The sequence below is a fragment of the Schistocerca serialis genome, chromosome 5 (assembly GCF_023864345.2).
Source record: "Schistocerca serialis cubense isolate TAMUIC-IGC-003099 chromosome 5, iqSchSeri2.2, whole genome shotgun sequence".
Classification (NCBI taxonomy): domain Eukaryota; kingdom Metazoa; phylum Arthropoda; class Insecta; order Orthoptera; family Acrididae; genus Schistocerca; species Schistocerca serialis.
The window spans coordinates 129,570,713-129,592,901 of record NC_064642.1 but is presented as its reverse complement, the minus strand read 5'-3'; the positions used below and the strand labels follow the sequence as shown (position 1 = coordinate 129,592,901).

Below are 22,189 nucleotides of genomic sequence, written 5' to 3'. Positions count from 1 at the left end.
TGAGAGTATCCCAGTCAATAGGGTACTGTTTTCTTTATTGAATTTATTAATAACAATCCTGGCTACTTTACATTTATTTTTTGTGCAGTGGACCCATGATAGTGATAATTTTATTCAGTATATACTGGCGCTTGGTGGTGAATCTGTAATTTATAGGGATGGTTTGAAAAGTTCTCAGAACAGAATAGAATAAAAATACTTACAGCACTAAAACATTTTTTATTTCTCAATGTAGTATCCTTGTAGATTAATGCACTTGGTCCAATGATGTTCCAGTGTCTTGATCCCATCTCAAAAATGAATTTCCTCCAGGCCTGCAAAATAGTCATCAACTCCAGCTATCAATTCTCCGTTTGAAGTGAATCTTCATCCACCAAGAAAAATTTTCGGTTTTAGGAAGAGATGGAAGTCTGATGGAGCCATATCAGGTGAATAAGGCAGATGTGGCAAGAATTCATACCTTAGTTCATGTAATTTTGCCATGGTGACGGCAAATGAGTGAGTGCGTGTGCACGTCAAGAGTCATGGCACCCATCTTGCAGATAATTTTTTCATTTCTAATTCTTCAATTAAAATGTGATATACCCTTTCACATGACATCTGGCAAGCGTGAGAAATTTCATGCACTTTCAATGGATGACCCTCCATGACCAATTTGTGCACTTCTGCAGTGATTTGTGGTGTAGTGACACATCTTGGCCGAACACTGCATGGATCATCATCTAAGCTCTACTGACCAAATTTAAATTTATTTGTCTACTTGGCAATGGTTGAATATGAAGGAGCAGAGTCCGCCAGTGTATTCTGGAAATCGGCATGATTGACCTCTGCTTTTATACCTTTCTTTATGAAGTACTAAATCACTGCTCAAATCTTGATTTTTTTCCATCTTCGCAAATCACTATGCGGGAACAACAACAGAGCCACATCACCAGCCCACCTCTTTTCCAAGTGCACTGACATGGCATGTGTTTACAGGCAACAATCCAATGAATATCACGTGAACAACTTGTTGCGACAGCACTGACCTCTTGTGGTCATTCCGAGAACTTTTTGAACCACCCTCATACATTTTTGTTTGTCTTTATTCTGAGTGTCGGTATAACTGGCACATCTAATGTATTCAGTGACAATGCATTTCAATGCTGTAGTGTGACACTCATTTCTTCCTCAATTAAACAAAAAATAAGAAGAATTCTCCCACAGGAGTATACCTCCATTTGATTACCCTGTATGTGCAGTTACACTCATGCAATTCCACAAAGAAATGCTTAGATATCAACCATGATCATAATATCCTCCTTCCATATCTGCTTGTCTCTCTGAAAGTTGCAGGGGCACCCCATGCACTAACAAAATGTTTGTGGACACTGTATAGTTTTAAGTTTCTCTCGTGTAGTATAATATTGAATATTTCTCAGGAATGCAGCCAAATGGCATTGGCCAGCAGGGAAGATATTTCAGCAGACTAAGTTCTTGTGATCTTCAGATGTTCCCTGATGACTGATTTTTTTCTGTGGGGTGCTGCCTTTATATCACCTCTCCTCACCCAGAGCTTCCAGCCAGCTGGCTCTGGCTATGAACCTGGTACAATGGCGAGCAATTACAACATCAGAGGCCTTGACATCAGTGGCCTCAACATCAGGGGCCTCAGTCACATTGCAGCAGGTACTGAATGCAGGTCTCTGCCAGTATGATGACTATGCACCCTCATCTTCTTCAATTACCATGATGGGAACAGATTTTTCACATAGATTGCCACTGTTCTTTGATCATGCTTGAGACTGGTCCCAGGCCTTTCTTAATTGAAAGTCGCTGTCTTTATTTTTGTAGTTCATTAAGTACTTAAATCTCTACAGACACTTTTAGAATACAGTCCTAGAGGGGGTTGCCTTGATGGATCTTTGAAACAATTTGATGCCATTGTAATTCATTGAATGTCCGTGGAGGATGCAGTGCTCTGTCACAGCAGACTTTGTCAGCTGTTCATTGTCTGTGTGAGGTTTATGCTCAGTGCATCTCTCCTACACTGTTTGGATAGCCTCACCTATATACTTTTTCCCACACTGGCAAGAGATGCAGTAGTCTCCCAGTGTCCAGAGTCCTAGGTCATTCCTGACTAATCTCAACAAGACTTTTGTCTTGGCTGGTGGTGGAACATGCACTTGATACTATTTTTTCAGAGTAGTCTTCTGATTATCGCTGATATGTTCCCAACATGTTGCATAATCACCATTGCAACAGGTTTCTCTTTATCCTCAGTAGGTTGTGGTCTCAGCTTCTGAGAGTTATTGGAACCGTTTGTACAGAACATGACCTGTAGGTGCTGCAGTTTGGCTACTAGGCTGCCATGGTCCAAGATTTTGTGTACTCTGTGGACTAGTGTGTTTAGGACACCTTCTCATCGTGAAGGGGCATGACAGCTGGAGACATGCAAGTACAAATCTGTACATGTGTGCATTATGGTAGAAACTGTATCCCAGTGTGCCATGTGGTAATCACTTGATGAGCACATCCAAATATGGAAGTTAATTTTTTCTTCTACTTCCATCATGAATTGGATGTTCTGGAGAAGTGGTTTAAGCATTGAAGGAAGTCTTGTAAGTGATGTTATCCATACTGATTATGAATGTATCACCTACATAAAAAATAAAAGCATGAGGGCTTGTAGACTGTTGACTCCAGGACTACTACTTAATGTGCCTCCATGAACATATTGGCCACCATTAGTGATAGCAGGCAGCCCATAATTACTCCATATGGTTGTTTGTACAGACGGAACATGATAGTCTAGCAGCCAAACTGCAGCACCTACAAGCTATGTTCTGTACAAACAGTTACAGCAACTGCCAGATGCAGAGTACCGTAAGACAGAAGAAGCCAAGACCACAGCCTACTGAGGATGAAGGAAAACCTATTCATGTGACAGCTATCCCATACATCAGAAACTCGTTATCAAAACTCAAAAGAATACTCTGTAAATGTAATAGTAAGTGCATTTTCACCCACCAACTAAGATGAAAGGCTTGTTGGAATCAGTCGAGGATGACCGAAGAACTGCAGAAACCTGGAGTCTACCACATCCCTTGCCATTGCATAAAAATGTATATAGGTCAGACTATCTGGATGTAACAGGATAGGTACACTGAACATAAACACCGCACTGACAATGAACAGCTGACAAAGTCTGCTGGGGTAAAGCGCCGCATGTCCCATGGACAGCACCAAGTTGTTGCAACAATCCAAACCTGGGAGTGTACCCTAACAGAGGTTGTAGAGAGTCAACTATATGGTGAACTAATAAATAAAGACATTGGCTTTCAATTAAGTCAGGCCTGGGACATAGCCTTGAGCATGGTCAAAGTGCAGCAGAAATCTTTCTGTAAATCTGCTCATGTCATGGCAACTGAAGAAGATAAGGATACATTAATGTCACACCAGCAGAGACCTGCATCCGCTGCTGGCCGCAACGTGACTGCGGACCCTGAATCAAGCCCCCGTTTTCACACTTCCCCAATGACCACACCAAGTCTGCACTCAGAGCTGGTGCCCAGCTGAAAACAACTAGTCATTAGGAACATCTGAAGATGACAAGTTGGTTTGCTGAAATGTCTTGCCTTCTGGACAGTGCCACTTCACTGAAAAACATTCAAAATTAGTCAATCCTTTTTTTCCTCTCCAGGCCTCTAATAGAACTGAAATGGACCAGGAACCAAAAACATACAAATTAACGAATGGGATTATTTATATGAGACATATGACTTGCCAAGTATAAGATGTGCTGAATGGACAGCCATGTAGGAAACACAATAACTAGATAAATGTTTAGGCAAAGCTGTCCTTAAGAGCTAATGGACACCAGTTCCATACAACATTACTGCTGTCGTGACAGTGTCTATCATTACTAGTTAACAATGCCTTAAACATTTCAGTCCAAACAAAATTTCTGCCTCTGTGTGTGGCAATTCACCTACTTTGTTTCTTCGTTTGTTGTCCTCAGTGTCGACATACTGCATTGCTACACTGGCTGAAAAATGGGTTGTGGATTCCAACACTGACTACTGTAAGTAATGTAGCTGACAGGTGCACAGTTGTGTTTCATCGTACTTTAATTTCACTGTTCACAACCTCCTAATAATACACAGTTATATGGCCAGTGCACTGTTGTTTAACTTTCGATAAGCCTCATTAATAGTGTGCATGCAAACCTCCAAATACTGCTACAGTAGTTTCCTGTTGAACATCTATGAGCAGTAAAAACCTAACCACAAAGTTCACAGTTCAAGGAGCAGACACTTCCCTTGTTTTTAACACATGACCTAATTGTGTAACACTTATTTCACAGTTAAGTTGAAGCATTGTTATTGTTCTGACCAACGTAGGCTCCTCGTCTGAAACTGGGCCATGGATTGACTGTCTCAGGAGCAAAATTGGGCCCTTATATACCTTCACAATAACAGGTACTGAAACTACACATTGTTCGAAGTTAAACTTACAAAAATTACAGTTAAAACTTAACTCATTCAATTGACTGAACACATCAAAAAATTCATTCCTTTTAACAGTTCCTTCTACTACAAGGGTTAGGCTGAATTATTTGTTTAAATAATGAAATTAACATATATAGTTATGCAAACAATACTTTTGACAAAAATGTTAATTACTGGTGTTAAATTCCCTAAACCTTTCTCTTTTATGAAAATACAGATTATACTCACTTATGTTAATGGCAATTAGTTCAAAAATTAAAAAAAGAATTTAAGTAAACAGATTGCAAAACAAGAGGGGAAGAAAAGTTCCTTCTACTACAAGGGTTAGGCTGAATTATTTGTTTAAATAATGAAATTAACATATATAGTTATGCAAACAATACTTTTGACAAAAATGTTAATTACTGGTGTTAAATTCTTTAAAACCTTTCTCTTTTATGAAAATACAGATTATACTCACTTATGTTAATGGCAATTAGTTCAAAAATTAAAAAAAAGAATTTAAGTAAACAGATTGCAAAACAAGAGGGGAAGAAAAGTTCCTTCTACTACAAGGGTTAGGCTGAATTATTTGTTTAAATAATGAAATTAACATATATAGTTATGCAAACAATACTTTTGACAAAAATGTTAATTACTGGTGTTAAATTCTATAAAACCTTTCTCTTTTATGAAATACAGATTATACTCATGTATGTTAATGGCAATTAGTTCAAAAATGAAAAAAAGAATTTAAGTAAACAGATGGCAAAACAAGAGGGGAAAAAAAATATCCCAGCTTGTTTTGTCACACATGGATTGAAAATTAACACGCTACCTCCAGTCACACACATGTTGTTCTTTTAGTGAACAATTAGATTTATCCCAAATATCTCTGTTGTCAATTTGTCATTTTGGACAGCTTATGTGAACTTCACTACTTTTCAGAAACACATACTGTTTTGACACTTTTTTGCAAATGATTCTATAGCTGGTCGCAAATAATTTCATCTGAAGTGACAGGCATTTGAATCCCGCACTCAGACATCAGCACTGACATATACATGGTATGTATGTAATGCAATCTGAGCCATTTAGGTGTCTCTTATAGCTTTGAGCATATGGTAGAAATGTAGGGTATCACACCCATAGTTGGTTACAGGAATATTGAAGAATCCATTAAAGATTTCCACAGAACTTAACATCAGAGACGCACGGTTCATATTAGGAACAAAGCTGCACATTGTGAACCTTATCAAATTACCATAAGCAACACTGGTCATTCATGTGTGATGTATAAGGACAAGTAAAAAATGTGTAGGCTTTGGATTGAAATATTGTCTTTCTACATAAAAATGCATTTATTTTTCAATGTAGTCCCCTTTTCTGTAGCTCTACTTCTTCCAATATTTTTACAGTGAGTACAATCCATTCTTCAAGCGCAGTTCTAAAAGTCTGCAAATACCTGTCTATAGCTGCCATAAACCTTTCATGAGACTCAAAGAGTTTTTCAGTAATAAATTTCTTAAGATGTACAATTTGTTGGAAGTCAGAAGGGCCCATATCTTGTAGACAAGGTGGATGTTCCAATAAATAGTATTTAAAATCCCTCAGTTATCCCACTGTCTTAAACGCCTCTGGGGAAACAAGCATTGCTCTGATGGAACATAATTTATTTTGTTTATTTAATTTTAATTTTCTTTTATACATTTTGCTATGCCTCTCCTTGCTTATTTCTTAATCCAGACGATACAGTTGATTTGCATAGCATTCATCACTCATTGTTTTACACTCCATAAGTTCTTCAATAGGCAGACATCTGTTTCCCATCCCAGAAGATATTGGCCACACTTTTGTGGCAGATGAATTCTGCCTTCTACCTCTTTCTTTTGATTAGTCATGATGTAGCTATTTGATATAACTTGTATGATCCAAAACCATTTTGTGTGTTTTCTCAAATTTCTAATCTGTGTTTGGAGATTTGGGACATTAATCATGTGAATCACCTGCAAGAAAGTTATGGTATATTTGAATACACCATTATTTATTTGCTTGGATTTTGAGAATGTGCAGTGTTCGAGTTTGTCAATGTGAAGCAACATACACAAAATGCGTGTTTTAAAAATTCTGTATAAATAATACCAGTCCACAGATTAAGTTGACACCTGACATATTCTGTTACAAAACATGTGCTAACACAGCAATAAGAAAATTCTGTTTGAATCACTGTTGTCTCTATGCTGGACTGAGATATTTGCCTTTTTCCCACCTACACATTTGTGCTTGAAAACTGTGTTGCAGATGAAAATTACATTTTATTTATTATACTGAATTCCTTACAGGGTATACTTCAGGTACAGTAGCATTAAAACAATTGTAATTTGTATGCAGTGACAATGTATGACAATTCATATATTTACTTGCAGGATACAATGTTCGCATTAGTGGACAGGATGTGGGTAGAGGTACATTTTCACATCGGCATGTGATGTTGGTAGACCAGTCAACAAATGAAATGTACATTCCACTGAATGATTTAGTGGAGGGGCAGGAGGGACACCTTGAGGTATGAAGTTCTACTATGTATTGCTGAAACTTTTATTTGTGCAGCCTTTATTTAACAATGTTCTGAGGAAAGCTATGTTACCTTCAACAATACAAGAATCTGCAAGCCACAAAAATCCGGTACAAAACAGATTAAGCAACTTAATGATACTTTGCACTGTTTCTTCTAGTTCGTATTTCAAAAAGACTTAACCATTATTTCCTGTGGTGTGTTTTGTTCTGCACTTTTTTTTGTACTTCAGTGAAAAAGTTACTTTCTTTCTTTAAAGTCAAATAAGATTTTACTTTTCAGGATATGCTGAATAGATATTAACTACTAACAGCAACACTGCAAAATCTACTTAGAGTACTTTTCCATCCCTAATATTTACATACCCTAATCTGTGGAGACATTCATAACACACTGAATTTATTTATACTTCTACAAACAACCAGTTGAAGCCAATTCTCTGTTTTCCATGTGTTGTATCATGTTGCATGTCTGTTCACTTCACCAACACATATGAATCCATAGATCACAACAAATACAGCTGTCACAGTATATCAGTTTCATTCATTACTCATTCAGATTAGTTGCATAAATCATCTAAAACGAAACTTCGCTGTTTACTGCTGTGTCCTCAGTGAATGAAAATTTCAACAACTTTCTGGGGGCCTTCTTGATGGCATTCAATGAATGCTTTCCTTTTATGGCTATAAAAACTGACACACCTAAGAAGGGATCATGGATAACAAGGAGTATTCAGATTTCAAGTGTGAGTAAAAGAGAACTTCGTATGGAGGCAAAAGTCAATTCAGACCCAGAATTCTTAAATTATGTAAGGCAATATAAAAAAAATCTTTGATAAAGTAGTGAGACAAGCCAAAAAATGGGCTAATAGTAATTATATTTCTTATGATAAAAACATATCTAAAAACAAAGATGATGTGACTTACCAAACGAAAGCACTGGCAGGTCGATAGACACGCAAACAAACACAAACATACACACAAAATTCAAGCTTTCGCAACCAACGGTTGCTTCATCTGGAAAGAGTGAAGGAGAGGGAAAGACGAAAGGATGTGGGTTTTAAGGGAGAGGGTAAGGAGTCATTTCAATTCCGGGAGTGGAAAGACTTACCTTAGGGGGAAAAAGGACAGGTATACACTCGCACACACACCCATATCCAGCCGCACATACACAGACACAAAATGTCTGCTTGTGTCTGTGTATGTGCGGCTGGATATGGGTGTGTGTGCGAGTGTATACCCGTCCTTTTTCCCCCAAGGTAAGTCTTTCCACTCCCAGGACTGAAATGACTCCTTACCCTCTCCCTTAAAACCCACATCCTTTTGTCTTTCCCTCTCCTTCCCTCTTTCCAGATGAAGTAACCGTTGGTTGCAAAAGCTTGAATTTTGTGTGTATGTTTGTGTGTCTATCGACCTGCCAGCGCTTTCGTTTGGTAAATCACATCATCTTTGTTTTTAGATATATTTTTCCCACGTGGAATGTTTCCCTCTATTATATTCATAATGATAAAAACAAGTCTAAGTCAATGTGGTCATTTGTAAAGAGTGAATCAGGTATCAAAAAAGGCAGACAACCAAAACTTGAATTAGTAGTGGCAGATGAGACTGTTTTGGACCTTACACAGATCTGTGAAGTTTTTAACAGGCACTCCACAAATCCATGTAAAACCAATGAACTTTCATCTACAAGTCTGTATCCTGTTTCCACTTTATGTATCTCCACTAAATTCAAATTCACCCATATATACTATTCTTAAGTAGCTGATGTCATAAAGTTCTTGAATTTAAATTCTGTAGGTTGGCATGAAATTCCTACAAAAATAATAAAGGCAGTCACCCATAGTATTGAATACCTGCTCTGTCTTATAATCAGTCAATCTTTTGAGGAAGGGTGGTTTCCTGATAGGCTGAAGTATGCTGAAATATGACCCATTTATAAAAAAGACAGACATGATGAAGTAGGTAATTCTCAACCAATCTCATTGTCATTCATATTTTCCAAAATATTTGAGAGAGTTGCACATAACCAGATAGTTAACTATAATAATCTGCATAATATTATCCAGAACAATCACCATGGTTTCCAAACGGGGCACCATACTATGCAAGCCATCAATGAACTTATTACACAAAGTAGTAGCCAATTTAGGCAGTAAAATGAATTCATCGAGCATCTTTTGTGGCCTAACTAAAGTCTTTGACACAGTAGACCACAAACCACTACTTTGTAAGCTACAAGCATATGGTTTTAGTGAAAATTCAATGAGTTGGATGTCATTTTGCCTGAAATTGAGAGCTGGGTGAGAAATAATGGTCTGAAACTAAATCTAACAAAGACACAAATCATTCACTTTACCGCAAAACAATCTATACAGGATATACTTGAAGTATCATATGAGGACAATCACCTTGCACCTCAAACTGTACCATGTTCTAGGTGTAATGCTGAACAAGAATTTATCATGGTCAGAACCTGTAGGTTCCATGTGGTACTGTCTACATAGTCTAATATATGCAATGAAAGTTATAAGTAGTATAATAGAAACACAGTAAAAAAAGTTGTATATCATGGATATTTTGTGTCTGTCATTAGATATGGTATAATTTTTTGGGGATCAGAGAAAACAAACTTACAAAGAGTCTTTAGGCTACAGAAAAAAATCGCTAGAGCCATGGCAGGTGCACAGTAAAGACAATCATGCAGATCTCTGTTCAAGGCCCTTGCTCATATGACTGTTCCTGACCTCTGTATCTATGAGACAATTAATTTTTCTAACCAACACCCACGAGTTTTTGAGAACAACCTGTTTAAGCATGATTATGAAACAAGAAATCGCAATATAAAGTACCAACTCATAGGCTAAAACTGCTGGAGAAGACATCTTATTCTATGGGTATGAGGCTGGGAAATAAAATCTGTGAAAAATTTAAAAATTGTAACCATAAGAATTTGGACTTCATTTAAAGAAGTACCTAGCAAGTAAATATTATTACAGTGTAGAAGAATTTATGATTGACTGTCACAAATAACTATGCCTGGTGTTTAATTTTATTCTGTTTCATGCTAAAAAGTACTTTAAGTAAATATTTATTCTTAATTCTACTTTATTTCAGCATGATTATATTAAATCATTTTGTGGTACTTAAACTTACGAGACAGCTGTAAATTATTCTGTATACCTACAATTAGAAATTAGCTTTCACTTAATGTCTCAATCATTTGACTGTGTATGACATATTATGTGACAATAAAGTTTCTATTCTATTCTAACAGCTTTCTTAATTTTTTGTGCACAGTACAATTACAAAACTTCAGAATGTACAACATCTTTCATTTTTTGGATATTGTGTGGTAAGAGTATGAACTGGTCATCTGAAATACTACTTTGGGAAAGGGTGATGTGCTACTGACTATGTGAAAACTTTTTCTTATTGTTTAAAGATCTTGCTGTTGTAGTTAAAACTAACTGTGAGGAAGAAAACAAAACAGTACATTTCCACAACACAACTGTAATATGCAATCTGATCGTAGATCATTTCCACTGTATCTGAGTGTCCAATGAATAAATCAGTTGGGATCATTGCTAATGTGTTCTGTGAGGCTAGTAGCATCATTGACATAATTTTGTACACTTTCAATCTGTGAATTGGCATTGCAGACTGCCCACCACCTTGTCCCTCCTTCTTGCCATCTACTTTGAGCAGTCCTCTAATTGTGAACATGCCTCATAGGATAACTATATGATGTTTGCTCTCATCTTTTGGGTGTGACTCCTGGATATGTGTCCAGAAGGTGATGGAATTTTCTATCCACCAGGAAAATGTCAAGAAACACATAACTATATGTTTTTTTTTTACCTGCCCATGATGGAAATATAGATTAAGAGACTCTCATTGATCTCATCGTTTAGCTCCCTCATATTTCCTTACTTGGTGGAGACTTAAATGCTTGTAATGTGCTTCAGGATTACAACTCTCTCTACTCCTGTGATTAAACTGTTGAGAACATCATGTTTTTGATCCTCTTTGCTTGCTGAACACAGGGCTGAGCATACAGGTTAATGCTGTTACATGGTTATCCTCCACCACAGCTCTATGAGAATGATATTCCAGATATTGCTGAGTAATGATACACACTCAAATGTCTACTTGCTCATCTGGATACACCAATGAGTTTTTGCAGAGCTCTAAATGAACTTGCCCCTTGTGAGTGCTCATTGGGGTGAACTGGATATTGCACAACCAATTGTTTGTTTTTTTTACATAAATACAACCTCCAGGAGAAATACCACATAAGCAGCTGTAGTAGTGCATTTATGCAGAAGTTTTCAGGTCAGGATAGAAAACAGGTTGTCCTTTGTTATAATGAAAAGTACATCTCGCAATCAAAGCCAAATGTGGACTTCTGAAGACGTCTGCTGATAAGCTCACATTCTTCTGGGTGGCAAGTGTAAAAAGTACTTACACTAGTAGAGAGTAGAAGAAAGTCATTACTACAGTTCTTGTAGCCGGTCATTTGGTACACCTCAGAAGGATTTCAGGGGAGAGATAGGTGGTGATCCATTAACATTGTAATGTAAGCTAAAAACCTCATGAGCAGTCTAGGAGAAATTTTCTGACCACAGTGAAGCATTATTTTGAAATCTCACAAACACAGAAAAGAATCCAGCTTTCTGCCAGTACTGAGACAATGATGAGAGAAACATTTGAGACTTCACTTCTGCCAAAAGTGGGTGTCTAAAAATGCCCCTTTTCCATATGTGAGCTGCAGTTAACAAGTGATGCTTCATCTAGTCTCCATTGATAAGGAATCCTGTTTAATCTTTTGTCGTAATGTGAGTAACAGGAAATTTTCTTGCCTTGTGAATGGAAACTATTTTAACCTCTCTCCTTAAATATGAAGAAGTCAAAATATGCCAAAGTTTCCATTGTAGTGTTGCCGTCAACAGGAGCATGGGAAAGACCATGGAGCAGATTATCAGGTGCCACATTCTTTGGATTTTTTAATGTGGGCTTGTTAGTCACATTTGATGTGGGATTTTTGAATGTAGGCTTCCTGGTCACTTTCATTGTGGGTTCAACACTTGTTCATCTTTGCTACTTGAAAACACAACTGTTCTAATGATCAAGTGCTCGTAACTTTTTAGGTATGCATTTTAGAGCAGTTGTTTATGGGACTTTTTGTTCTTGTTTTGGTCCATACTACCAGTTCCCAAAATATGGAAAGCAAAGAACTTGCAGCAGAAGAGATTTGTTTTGCAGTATCAAAGATGAAAAATTGCTTGTAGCTCTTAAGGTATGCATTTTTGACCCTATGTTTACAGAGACTTTTTTGCTTCTAGTATCATGTACTTTGAATTGTATCCATTTACGCCATTAATTATGATACACCCTGTATATGAGATGTTTTTCTTCTGACAGTTTTCAGATAAGAATCACATTTGTTTGTTTCATTTTACCATAAATTATTTTGTTCTGTGTAGTGTTACTACCTTCTTGAAATTTCAGGTAGCAAATAGTATACTGTCAGAAGAAGCTGTACTTGGATTTGAATATGGAATGAGTATTGAAAACCCAAATCGTCTTGTTATATGGGAAGCTCAGTTTGGAGACTTTTTTAATGGTGCTCAAATACAAATAGATACATATATCACAGGTGGAGAAAGTAAGCATTAAAACAATACAATACTTACACTATTCCTTTGTTATAGTAATATAAAATATATGTAATAATTATTCAAAAGGAGTCCATTTGTTTTCCTTTTTCTTTTGTTTTATACAGCCACAACACAAATGAAAACATTTAGCACCATCAGTTAAAATATCGTATACTCTGTGTATCTGTGGAATAGAATTAGAGCTGAAATTTTTATATTAAACAATGAAAACTACAAGTTGGAATATCAGCAATATAAGGGGAAGATGATTTGCTATTCACTGTTTTGGCCAGAGTCTTCCTTTGAAATAGAAACACACATTCATTCACACAAGCAAGCACACCTCATGCACACATGACCACCATCTCTGGCAGCTCAGTCCAGAATGCAGCTGTCATGGTCTGAGCTGCAGGAGATGGCAGTCATGTGTGCATGAAGTGTGCTTGTTTGTGTGAATGTATGTGTGTGTGTTTCCCTTTCTGAAGGAGGCTGTGAAAACTAGTATGCAAGTGCATTTTCACTGAGACTGTATGCAACTCAACATGTCACATTTATGGTGAGTAGCAATTTACACACATCATAAAAAGTTTTGCATCACCCCACTTCCCAGAACTCCTGAAGACAGACATTGACTGTGGATATTGTACCACAGACACAGCCCCTTTGACTGTTCAGAGATGTGAGTAAATCCATCAAAAGATGTAAACAAACATGCATGAGCAGCGCCTATTAGACGGACGGGGTCCAACAGCCAATCACTTCCAGGCATTCCACCAGGAAGAAGGTACATTGCACATGCTGTCTGCAGTTCAACCATGCCTAGATAGTCAATATTGCAGTTCGATCGCATCTGCATTGTTACTTTGTGCCAGGAAGGGCTCTCAACAAGGGAAGTGTCCAGGTGTCTTGGAGTGAACCAAAGTGATGTTGTATGGACATGGAGGAGATACAGAGAGACATGAACTGTCGATGATATGCCTCACTCAGGCTGCCCAAGGGCTACTGCTGCAGTGGATGACTGCTATCTATGGATTGTTGCCCAGAGAAACCCTGACAGCAACACCACCCTGTTGAATAATGCTTTTTGTGCAGTCACAGGGCATCATGTTACAACTCAAACTATGCACAATGGGCTGCATGATGTGCAACTTCATTCCTGACGTCCATGATGAGGTCCATCTTTGCAACCATGACACCATGCAGCACAGTACAGATGGGCCCAACAACATCACAAATGGACTGCTCAGGATTGGCATCATGTTCACTTCACCAATGAGTGTCTCATATGCCTTCAACCAGACAATCATTGGAGACGTGTTTGGAGGCAACCCAGCCAGGCTGAATGCCTCAGACATACTGTCCAGCGAATGCAGCAAGGTGGAGGTTCCCTGCTGTTTTGGGGTGGCATTATGTGGGCCTGGTGTACGTCACTACTGGTCAGCCTCGTGATGACTGGGTGTTGTGTGATGTCCTTAGGTTAGTTAGGTTTAAGTAGTTCTAAGTTCTAGGGGACTGATGACCATAGATGTTAAGTCCCATAGTGCTCAGAGCCATTTGAACCATTTTGAACTGCTGGTCATGGAAGGTGCCATAATGGCTGTATGATACATGAATGCCATCCTCCGACCATTAGTGCAACCATATCAGCAGCATATTGGCGAGGCATTCATCTTCATGGATGTCAGTTTGCGCCCACATCATGTACATCCTGTGAATGACTTCCTTCAGGATAACGACATTGCTCGACTAGAGTGGCCAGCATGTTATCCAGACATGAACCCTATCGAACATGCCTGGGATAGCTTGAAAAGGGCTGTTTATGGACAATGTGACCCACCAACCACTCTGAGGGATATACATCGTATCACTGTTGAGGAGTGGGACAATCTGGACCAATAGTGCCTTGATGAACTTGTTCATAGTATGCCATGATGAGTACAGGTATGCATCATTGCAAGAGGACGTGCTACTGGGTATTAGAGGTACCGGTGTGTGCAGCAATCTGGACCACCACCTCTGAAGGTCTCACTGTTTGGTAGTACAACATACAATGTGTGGTTTTCATGAACAATGAAAGGGTGGAAATGATGTTTATGTTGATCTGTATTCAAATGTTCTGTACAGGTTCTGGAACTCTCGGAACCGAGACAATGCAAACCATTTTCTGATGTGTGTATCTTTTCTTTGTATTGTTGAAATTATTCTGTAGTAGATTTTATTTATCATATATTATTGAGTGCCCAATCTGACTCTTACACTCCCATCCCCCTCCGTCCCCTCACCCATATGACTGGGAATCAAACAGCTGAAAATTATAGTGGACAAAATTGGCTAAAAAACTATCAAAAACTATTACTTTTCTTTTGCAGCTGTCACTATATGAAAGCTGATGGATTAGAATCAGCCTGTCAGAAATCAGTGGCAGAAAATGGCATGAATGTTGAATTGTAAAAATGAAGTACTTAATCCACTGTGTGAAAATGAGATGAGAAAAATGTCATATCATTCTCATTCTTATGTAAGGCACTTTTATGTGGTGGAGAGCTGCAATATTCTGCAGCTTTCAATACCTTTGGTATCATTGCAATACCTCTTTTCAAGTTTTATTTCAAAATTTTTGCTACTTGTTTAGTATGGACCTTTTTCATGATTTATAAATTTCTGTGTGCCTCAAATCTCTGTAAAATTAGCAATTTTAACTAGAGTTGACTCATTTGTGGAAATTTACCTGTTTTTGATGTGCAACTTTCATGTTTGGAACCTGTTCAGAATCCTAGTGAAATAGTTCTGAATATTTATTCATTTGAATCTTTCATAGGTCGATGGATGACCTGTTCTGGCTTAGTAATGATGTTACCTCATGGTTATGATGGTGCTGGGCCTGAGCATAGCTCATGTCGCATAGAGAGATTTCTGCAACTGAGTGATTCCAGTGAGACTACACCAGATGGTGATGATGTTAATATTCATATTGTGAATCCTACAACACCAGCTCAGTACTTCCACTTATTAAGGAGACAGGTAAGTTAACTGTACTAGGTTCAAAGAATAGTTCCATAAAAAATGTCAAAAATATAAAAACACTCATTAGTTGAGACAGGTAAAGCAATGTATGAAACAGGGATCTAGGTAAAAAACAAAAAAAGTGTTCACATTACACAACAAAGCAATAAGGACCATTTTAAGAAGAAACACTTCTTAAATTTGCAGAAAATGTTTTAAAAATCTAGGTATCTTAACTTTCACATCATTGTACACACATAAAACAACAAGAAACATCACAAAAGATAGTTTAGATTGAGTTACAACTGCTAGTGTAAGTGTACACACCCACAACACTTAGAGAAGGAACAATATACATGACGGTAAGCATACCTAATTTTGGATACAGATTATGCCATGATTATCTTGCTTTAGCATAATTCTGACTACATTTTTCTTCGGTGTTACTAATATGTTTAGGTTGGGTCATGTTGTTGCACCCTCATACATCAACCATGTAGTTCAAATTCAATGACAACAATGAAAATGATATGCAATTTTTAGCATTCAATAACAAATGCAATACTTTTTTCTGAAAGTAGGTTGGTTATATTCAGAATTCAAATACACCATATTATTTCCCTCTGTTCTGGCCAGAAAACTTTATTTTTTGACATAATCTCTGTTTAATGTGTCAGCCTTATGCCACCATACTGTGAGGGCCTGTATGCCCACATGGTACCACTCTACTAGTTGATGTCAGACCCAAAATCTTGCTGCTTTAATAACCTCCCAGTCAACCACATACAGCTTCCCACAGAGTGCATTCTTCATTGGTCCAAACAGATGGAAGTCGGAAAGTGTGAGATTCGGGCAGTAGGGTGGATGATGATGAACAGTCCAAAAGTTTTGTGAGCTTCTCATGGGTGAACAGACTTGTGTAAGGCCTTGTACTGTCATGGAGAAGGAGAGGTTGATTTGCATTTTTGTGGCAATGAACATGCTAAAGTTGTTTCTTCAATTCCCTGAGTGCAGCACAATACAATTCAGAGTTGATTGTTCCATCATGAGGTAGGACATCAAACAGAATAACCCCTTCAGTGTCCCTGAAGACCATCACCATGACTTTATGGGTTGAGGGTGTGGCTTTGAACTTTTTCTTCAGAGGAGAGGTGGTGTGGCAGCACTCCAAGGATTGCCATTTTATTTTGGGTTCGAAGTGATGAACCCACATCTCATTGCCTGTGATGTGGTTAAACAAAGAATTGTCATGATCAACCTTGTAATATGCAAGAAATTCTGCACAAATGGTTCTCAATTGCTCTTTATGGTTAGGTGGCAGGCACACACCTTTGAGTACCCCAGATGGTGGATATGTGTGGCAGCACTGCCAACAGAGACACCAAGTTGAGCAGCAAGGTGTTTTGTTGTGATCTATTGATTACTTCAAATGACAGTGTCCACATGTTCCGACATTGCAGGAATTGGCCAGCAGACAGGTCTGCTTGACCTTGTTACAATGATGACAGAAGCCTCAACCCATGACTCACCATGCTTTTGCACTGCCAGGCTTCCATAGACATTCTGTAAGCACCTATGAGTATCAATGGTGATCTGATATTGCTCTGGTAGTCTGCCAAAAGAAACTCAGTGATAGCTGTCTGCTTGGAACACATATCTGTTCACAGATATTATGTTGAAGGTTATGTATAGCGCCACCACCAACCAGAACTTTATTAAACCATAGGGGCTGAAGCAGGAATGTTCCACAATGTCCCACAAGAAATTCTGCACTTTTCAACCGAAATTGGCCAAGAAGAAAAAAGTGTTGCATCACTTATTTAATGCCCTTCATATGTTTTTAGATAGCTCAAGGCTATGCATGTCTCACTTGAGTTTGTCCTGGATTGTGATTCCCAAGAATTTTGTTCAGATTTCCTTTTTTACTGTGTTGCTTACTATGTATATTTTCATAACAAGCTCTGTTTCCTGGTTTTAAATTCTATTATTGCAGTCTTTGTAACATTTATATTTAGATGGATTTCACTGAAATACTGGGCTATTTAATTCATAACACTGTTGAACGGTATTTCTAGACTGTCATAGGCTTTGTGCTTACATACAATTGAATATCATTTACATACAACGTGTTTTGGAGTTCAGAGAAAACTACTTTACATAACAAATATACAGCAAAAAGAGAAGAGGTTCCAACATGGAACTGTGAGCCACTCTATATTTCATATTAATAATTTTGGATTTGAATGACACACCGTCTGTTTTCCTTAAAACTAATTTTTCATGTTGCTCATATATGATTTAACCAACTCATAGCCAGTTCAAATGGCTCAAATGGCTCTGAGCACTATGGGACTCAACTGCTGTGGTCATCAGTCCCCTAGAACTTAGAACTACTTAAACCTAACTAACCTAAGGACATCACACACACCCATGCCCAAGGCAGGATTCGAACCTGCGACCGTAGCAGCAGCGCGGCTCCGGACTGGAGCGCCTAGAACCGCACGACCACCGCGGCCGGCCTCATAGCCAGTTCTTCAAATACCAAGGTTCCATAGCTTGTTAAGTAATGTGGTGGGGTTAACACAATCAAATATTTTTCCAAGATCAAGAAACATTCCAGTAACATACCCTTTGTTCTTCATGGCTGTTATTGTTTCATCTATTAACTGTGATGTGGTTGCAGAGGTTGACTTGAATTTCATAAAGCAGTTCTGATTCTCAAATATTAGATTATATTGACTCAGAAATGTTTTTAGTCTAGTGTAAATAGCTTTCTCAATTACCTTAGAAAATGCTAATAAGATTAAGTGGGGTTAATAGTTTTCAGTTTTAGATTCATCATCTTCCTCATAAATTGGGGTCACTTGTGCAATTTTTAGATTACCTGGGAAACTACCTGATGCAATTAAATCATTTACGGCTGTGGCCATTGTGCCAGACATGTCTGTGCATCTTTTTAATGTGATAATAGATGACTCATTGTAGCCTGATGATTTTGGATTTTTTAGTGATTTATGTGCTTTATCTCCTTGCTGTTAGTTGTGGCCAAATATATGCTTTGTTTAACTGAAATTCCCTTGCATCTACACTAGAGCTTGTGGCAGTGGTCAGTTATGAAGAAAAGTACTCATTAGTCGATAAACTCAATTACTGTTGATGTTAAGGTCACTGACTAATTTACCCTTGCAATCCATAAAGCCATTTATAACTCTCCAAACAGCTATGCCACTATTATTTGAATTTCTTAACAATGTGACTACATATTTACTTCTAGTCTCTAAGAGTAGATCTTTGTAACAGTCATGATAGTTCTTAAATTCTACCTTTAGTCTTTGTTTATTACAATCCTTTTTTCTCAGTTCAGAATTTATCCAATCACTTTTCGTATATTTCTGCAGTTGTTTCTGGCAAAGTTGTACCTGGACTTGAGACGGTGAAGTAATAGTAAAAGCCTGATGCAAAGTTTTTCCATAGCACTGTAAGTGTTTTAGTATAGTGTTGAGATTTTCAGGGTCATCATCAAGGTTTATTTTTGTTTATTTATTTATTTGCTACTGACATAATGACTTTCAGCTTCTGTCAGTACCTGATCATTATTATAGTCAGAAATGGCAAGCTATAGAACTAATGTATTGTATATAACGTGGGAGATGTTAAAAACTGGAAAGGACTGGAACATAACAGCCAACGAGTTTTGGCAAATATAAATTTGCATTCATCAGAAGGAAAATAGGATTATTGAGCAAATTATTGGAAATAGTTACAAATATCAGACAGAGAAGGAATCAAATTTGGTAAACAAAATTACAGAATTTTCCAATCACTTTTCATATATTTCTGGAGTTTTTACTGGCAAAGTTGTAGCTGGACTTGAGACACTGAAGTAATAGTAAAAGCCTGATGCAAAGTCTTTTCACAGAATTGTAAGCCTTTTAGTATAGTCTTGAGATTTTCAGTGTTGTTATCGTGGTTTATTTTTGTTTATTTATTTATTTGTTACTGACATAATGACTTTCAGCTTCTGTCAGGGTTCAGCTTCTGTCAGGGTTCAGCTTCTGTCAGTACCTGACCATTATTACAGTCAGAAATGGCATACTGTAGAACTGATGTACTGTATATAAAGTAGGAGATATTAAAAACTGGAAAGGACTGGAACATAACAGCCAACGAGTTTGCAGAAGTAAAGGTTTATTAAACCTTTACCATGGTTTTGGCAAATATAGATTTGCATTCATCAGAAGGAAAATAGACCTGTTGAACAAATTATTCGAAATAGTTACAAATGTCAGACAGAGAAGGAATCAAATTTGGTAAACAAAATTACAAAATTTTTAGATAAGCTTACTCATTCATAGAATCAAATATTGATAACAGTGGATGTCAGAACTGCAGTGATGCATGCGTGTACTTTGAAAAGGCCATGTGTGCTATGTAGTTCACAGTGTGTGCCTCAGACTTGTGTGTGTGTGTGTGTGTGTGTGTGTGTGTGTGACATCACCATCAGAGCCTGCCATGGTTCCCAGTCTATTTAAGGCTAACTGAGCTACGTTCAGCCTCAATTCTCTATGTATATTGCTACAGCATAATTGGTTCCTGCTGAATGTTACTTAAGTACTATATTCAAGTTGTTAATGTTTCCAAGGAATAAAGTTGTGTTCAGTCTACTGGTTGTGTTGTACTTGTACCTAATTACAACATGATTTGCAATGAGTTTGGTCCTGTTCTCCATTCAAATTTCTACTCTAGTTGCTCCTCCATTTATTCTCACAATGGCTGATCTTGTTACGAGGTCTTTTACATCGGATGGGCAAACAGCAAGAATCGTTCACCATGACATTGTGCCACCAATCACAGGTGCTGGACAATCAAACTCAGGTACTTCAATCACTGGCTTCTGCTTTGTCTAGTCAGCATGCTCCTCTGTCTGTGTCATCTGCTGTTTTGCCCTCTGCTGACCCCATGGTTTATCCATGTCCCTCTTGTACATCCAGTGAGCCCATTGAGGAATGGGATGCATACGAGGAACATATGTGACAACACTTTCAAGCTTTTGGGATTACTGGCCATATTTTTTATTTTGTGCCTTGTTCCATTCGTGGATATTGCCAAGAATGTATCAAGTCTTATGTCAACTCTCCCCTCTGCAGATCTGTCTCCTTTAACATTTGGCCAAATGTGTGAAATTCTTTCCAAATACTATTGTAAGCACTTCCATGTCATTGCAGCCTGGGTTGAGTTTTACTGCTGTAGGAAGCAACCACATTAATCCTTTGGACCATTAATGGCTAGCTCCATGGGATAAGTTATCGTTGTCATTTAATGTTCAATGCACATTAACAGTAGTATGATGATCAGATGGTGAGAGATGCTATCATTCATTTAATTCTGGATTGTGAGATGTGAGAGCCTGCTCTCTGGTGTGAAGATTCATCCCTCTCTGAGGTTTTAGCTGTTGCGCAGTCATTTGAGGTGTCACGAGCTGTAGGTAACCAAATTGAGTCATGGTGTGAGATATCAGCGATCCAACCCTCTCCTCCACACCAAGCTTCAGATAGTTTGCAGGGAGAAGACATGATCACAGTGGTCGACACCTGATCACAGCATCAAGGTGGCTGGCCTCATTCCCAGCAGCAGCCACACAGGCCAGTAAACAGCAACATACACATTCCATGCTACCATCTTACCTTTATTGTTTTATTAATCATGAGCACTGAGACTGCCTAGAACACTGGGCTACCTGTCATAATTCAACAAAACGGGTCACATTGCCTCTTTTGTAATGCAAAAATTCAGCACAACAATCCTGAAGCAGATACGGATGTAAACATTGTATTGTTTATTTCTGTTGTGCCAAACAAGCTTTTCATTGATGTTATAGTTTTTGATAAAAGTTCTGCATATGCAAATGGAGACAGTTTGTGATGTTTGCCTGCTTTATTCTTCTTTGTTGATAGTCCTCAGTATCAACATACTGCATTTTTATACTGGCCCAAAAATATGGGGTGGAAGTTCAACACTGACTACTGTAAATGTTGTAGTCGGCAGTTGCAGAGTTGTGTTCCACAGTTCTTTACTCTCACTGTTTACAACCCACCAATATTACAGAAATATGGCCAGTTCACTATTGGTAAATTTAGATAAGCCTCATTAATAGCTTACAGCAAACTCAGGTAAACAGTGTTAATGGTTTCTTATATGTGCATACAGCAGCACAAGAAGTACTTGTAAATAAATATGGGAATGTACCAAGTAACAGTTCCTAACACAAATACTCTTGTGTTAGGATAGTGCAAAAAAGTGCAAGAAACAGATGAAATATCCTTATACTTAAATAAGAATGTAACAATTACAATTCCAAAAAAAGCAGGTGCTGACAGGTGTAAAATTTACCAAACCACGAGTTTAGTAAGTCAACAATGTAGAAAATGACAGATTGCTACTTACAGTAAAGAAGACACATTAAGTTGCAGACAGACACAACAGAAT

General features: G+C 37.8%; 1 protein-coding gene across 1 annotated transcript in view; it reads left to right on the top strand.

Moving 5' to 3' along the window:
- Nucleotides 1-22,189, top strand: part of LOC126481579 (probable 2-oxoglutarate dehydrogenase E1 component DHKTD1 homolog, mitochondrial) — a 335,870-nt gene that overhangs the window by 230,652 nt on the left and 83,029 nt on the right. Inside the window, exons 13-15 of the mRNA XM_050105438.1 lie at nt 6,896-7,035; nt 12,552-12,708; nt 15,519-15,721. Coding sequence (XP_049961395.1) covers nt 6,896-7,035; nt 12,552-12,708; nt 15,519-15,721 — 500 coding nt within the window. The remainder of the gene's footprint in view (nt 1-6,895; nt 7,036-12,551; nt 12,709-15,518; nt 15,722-22,189) is intronic.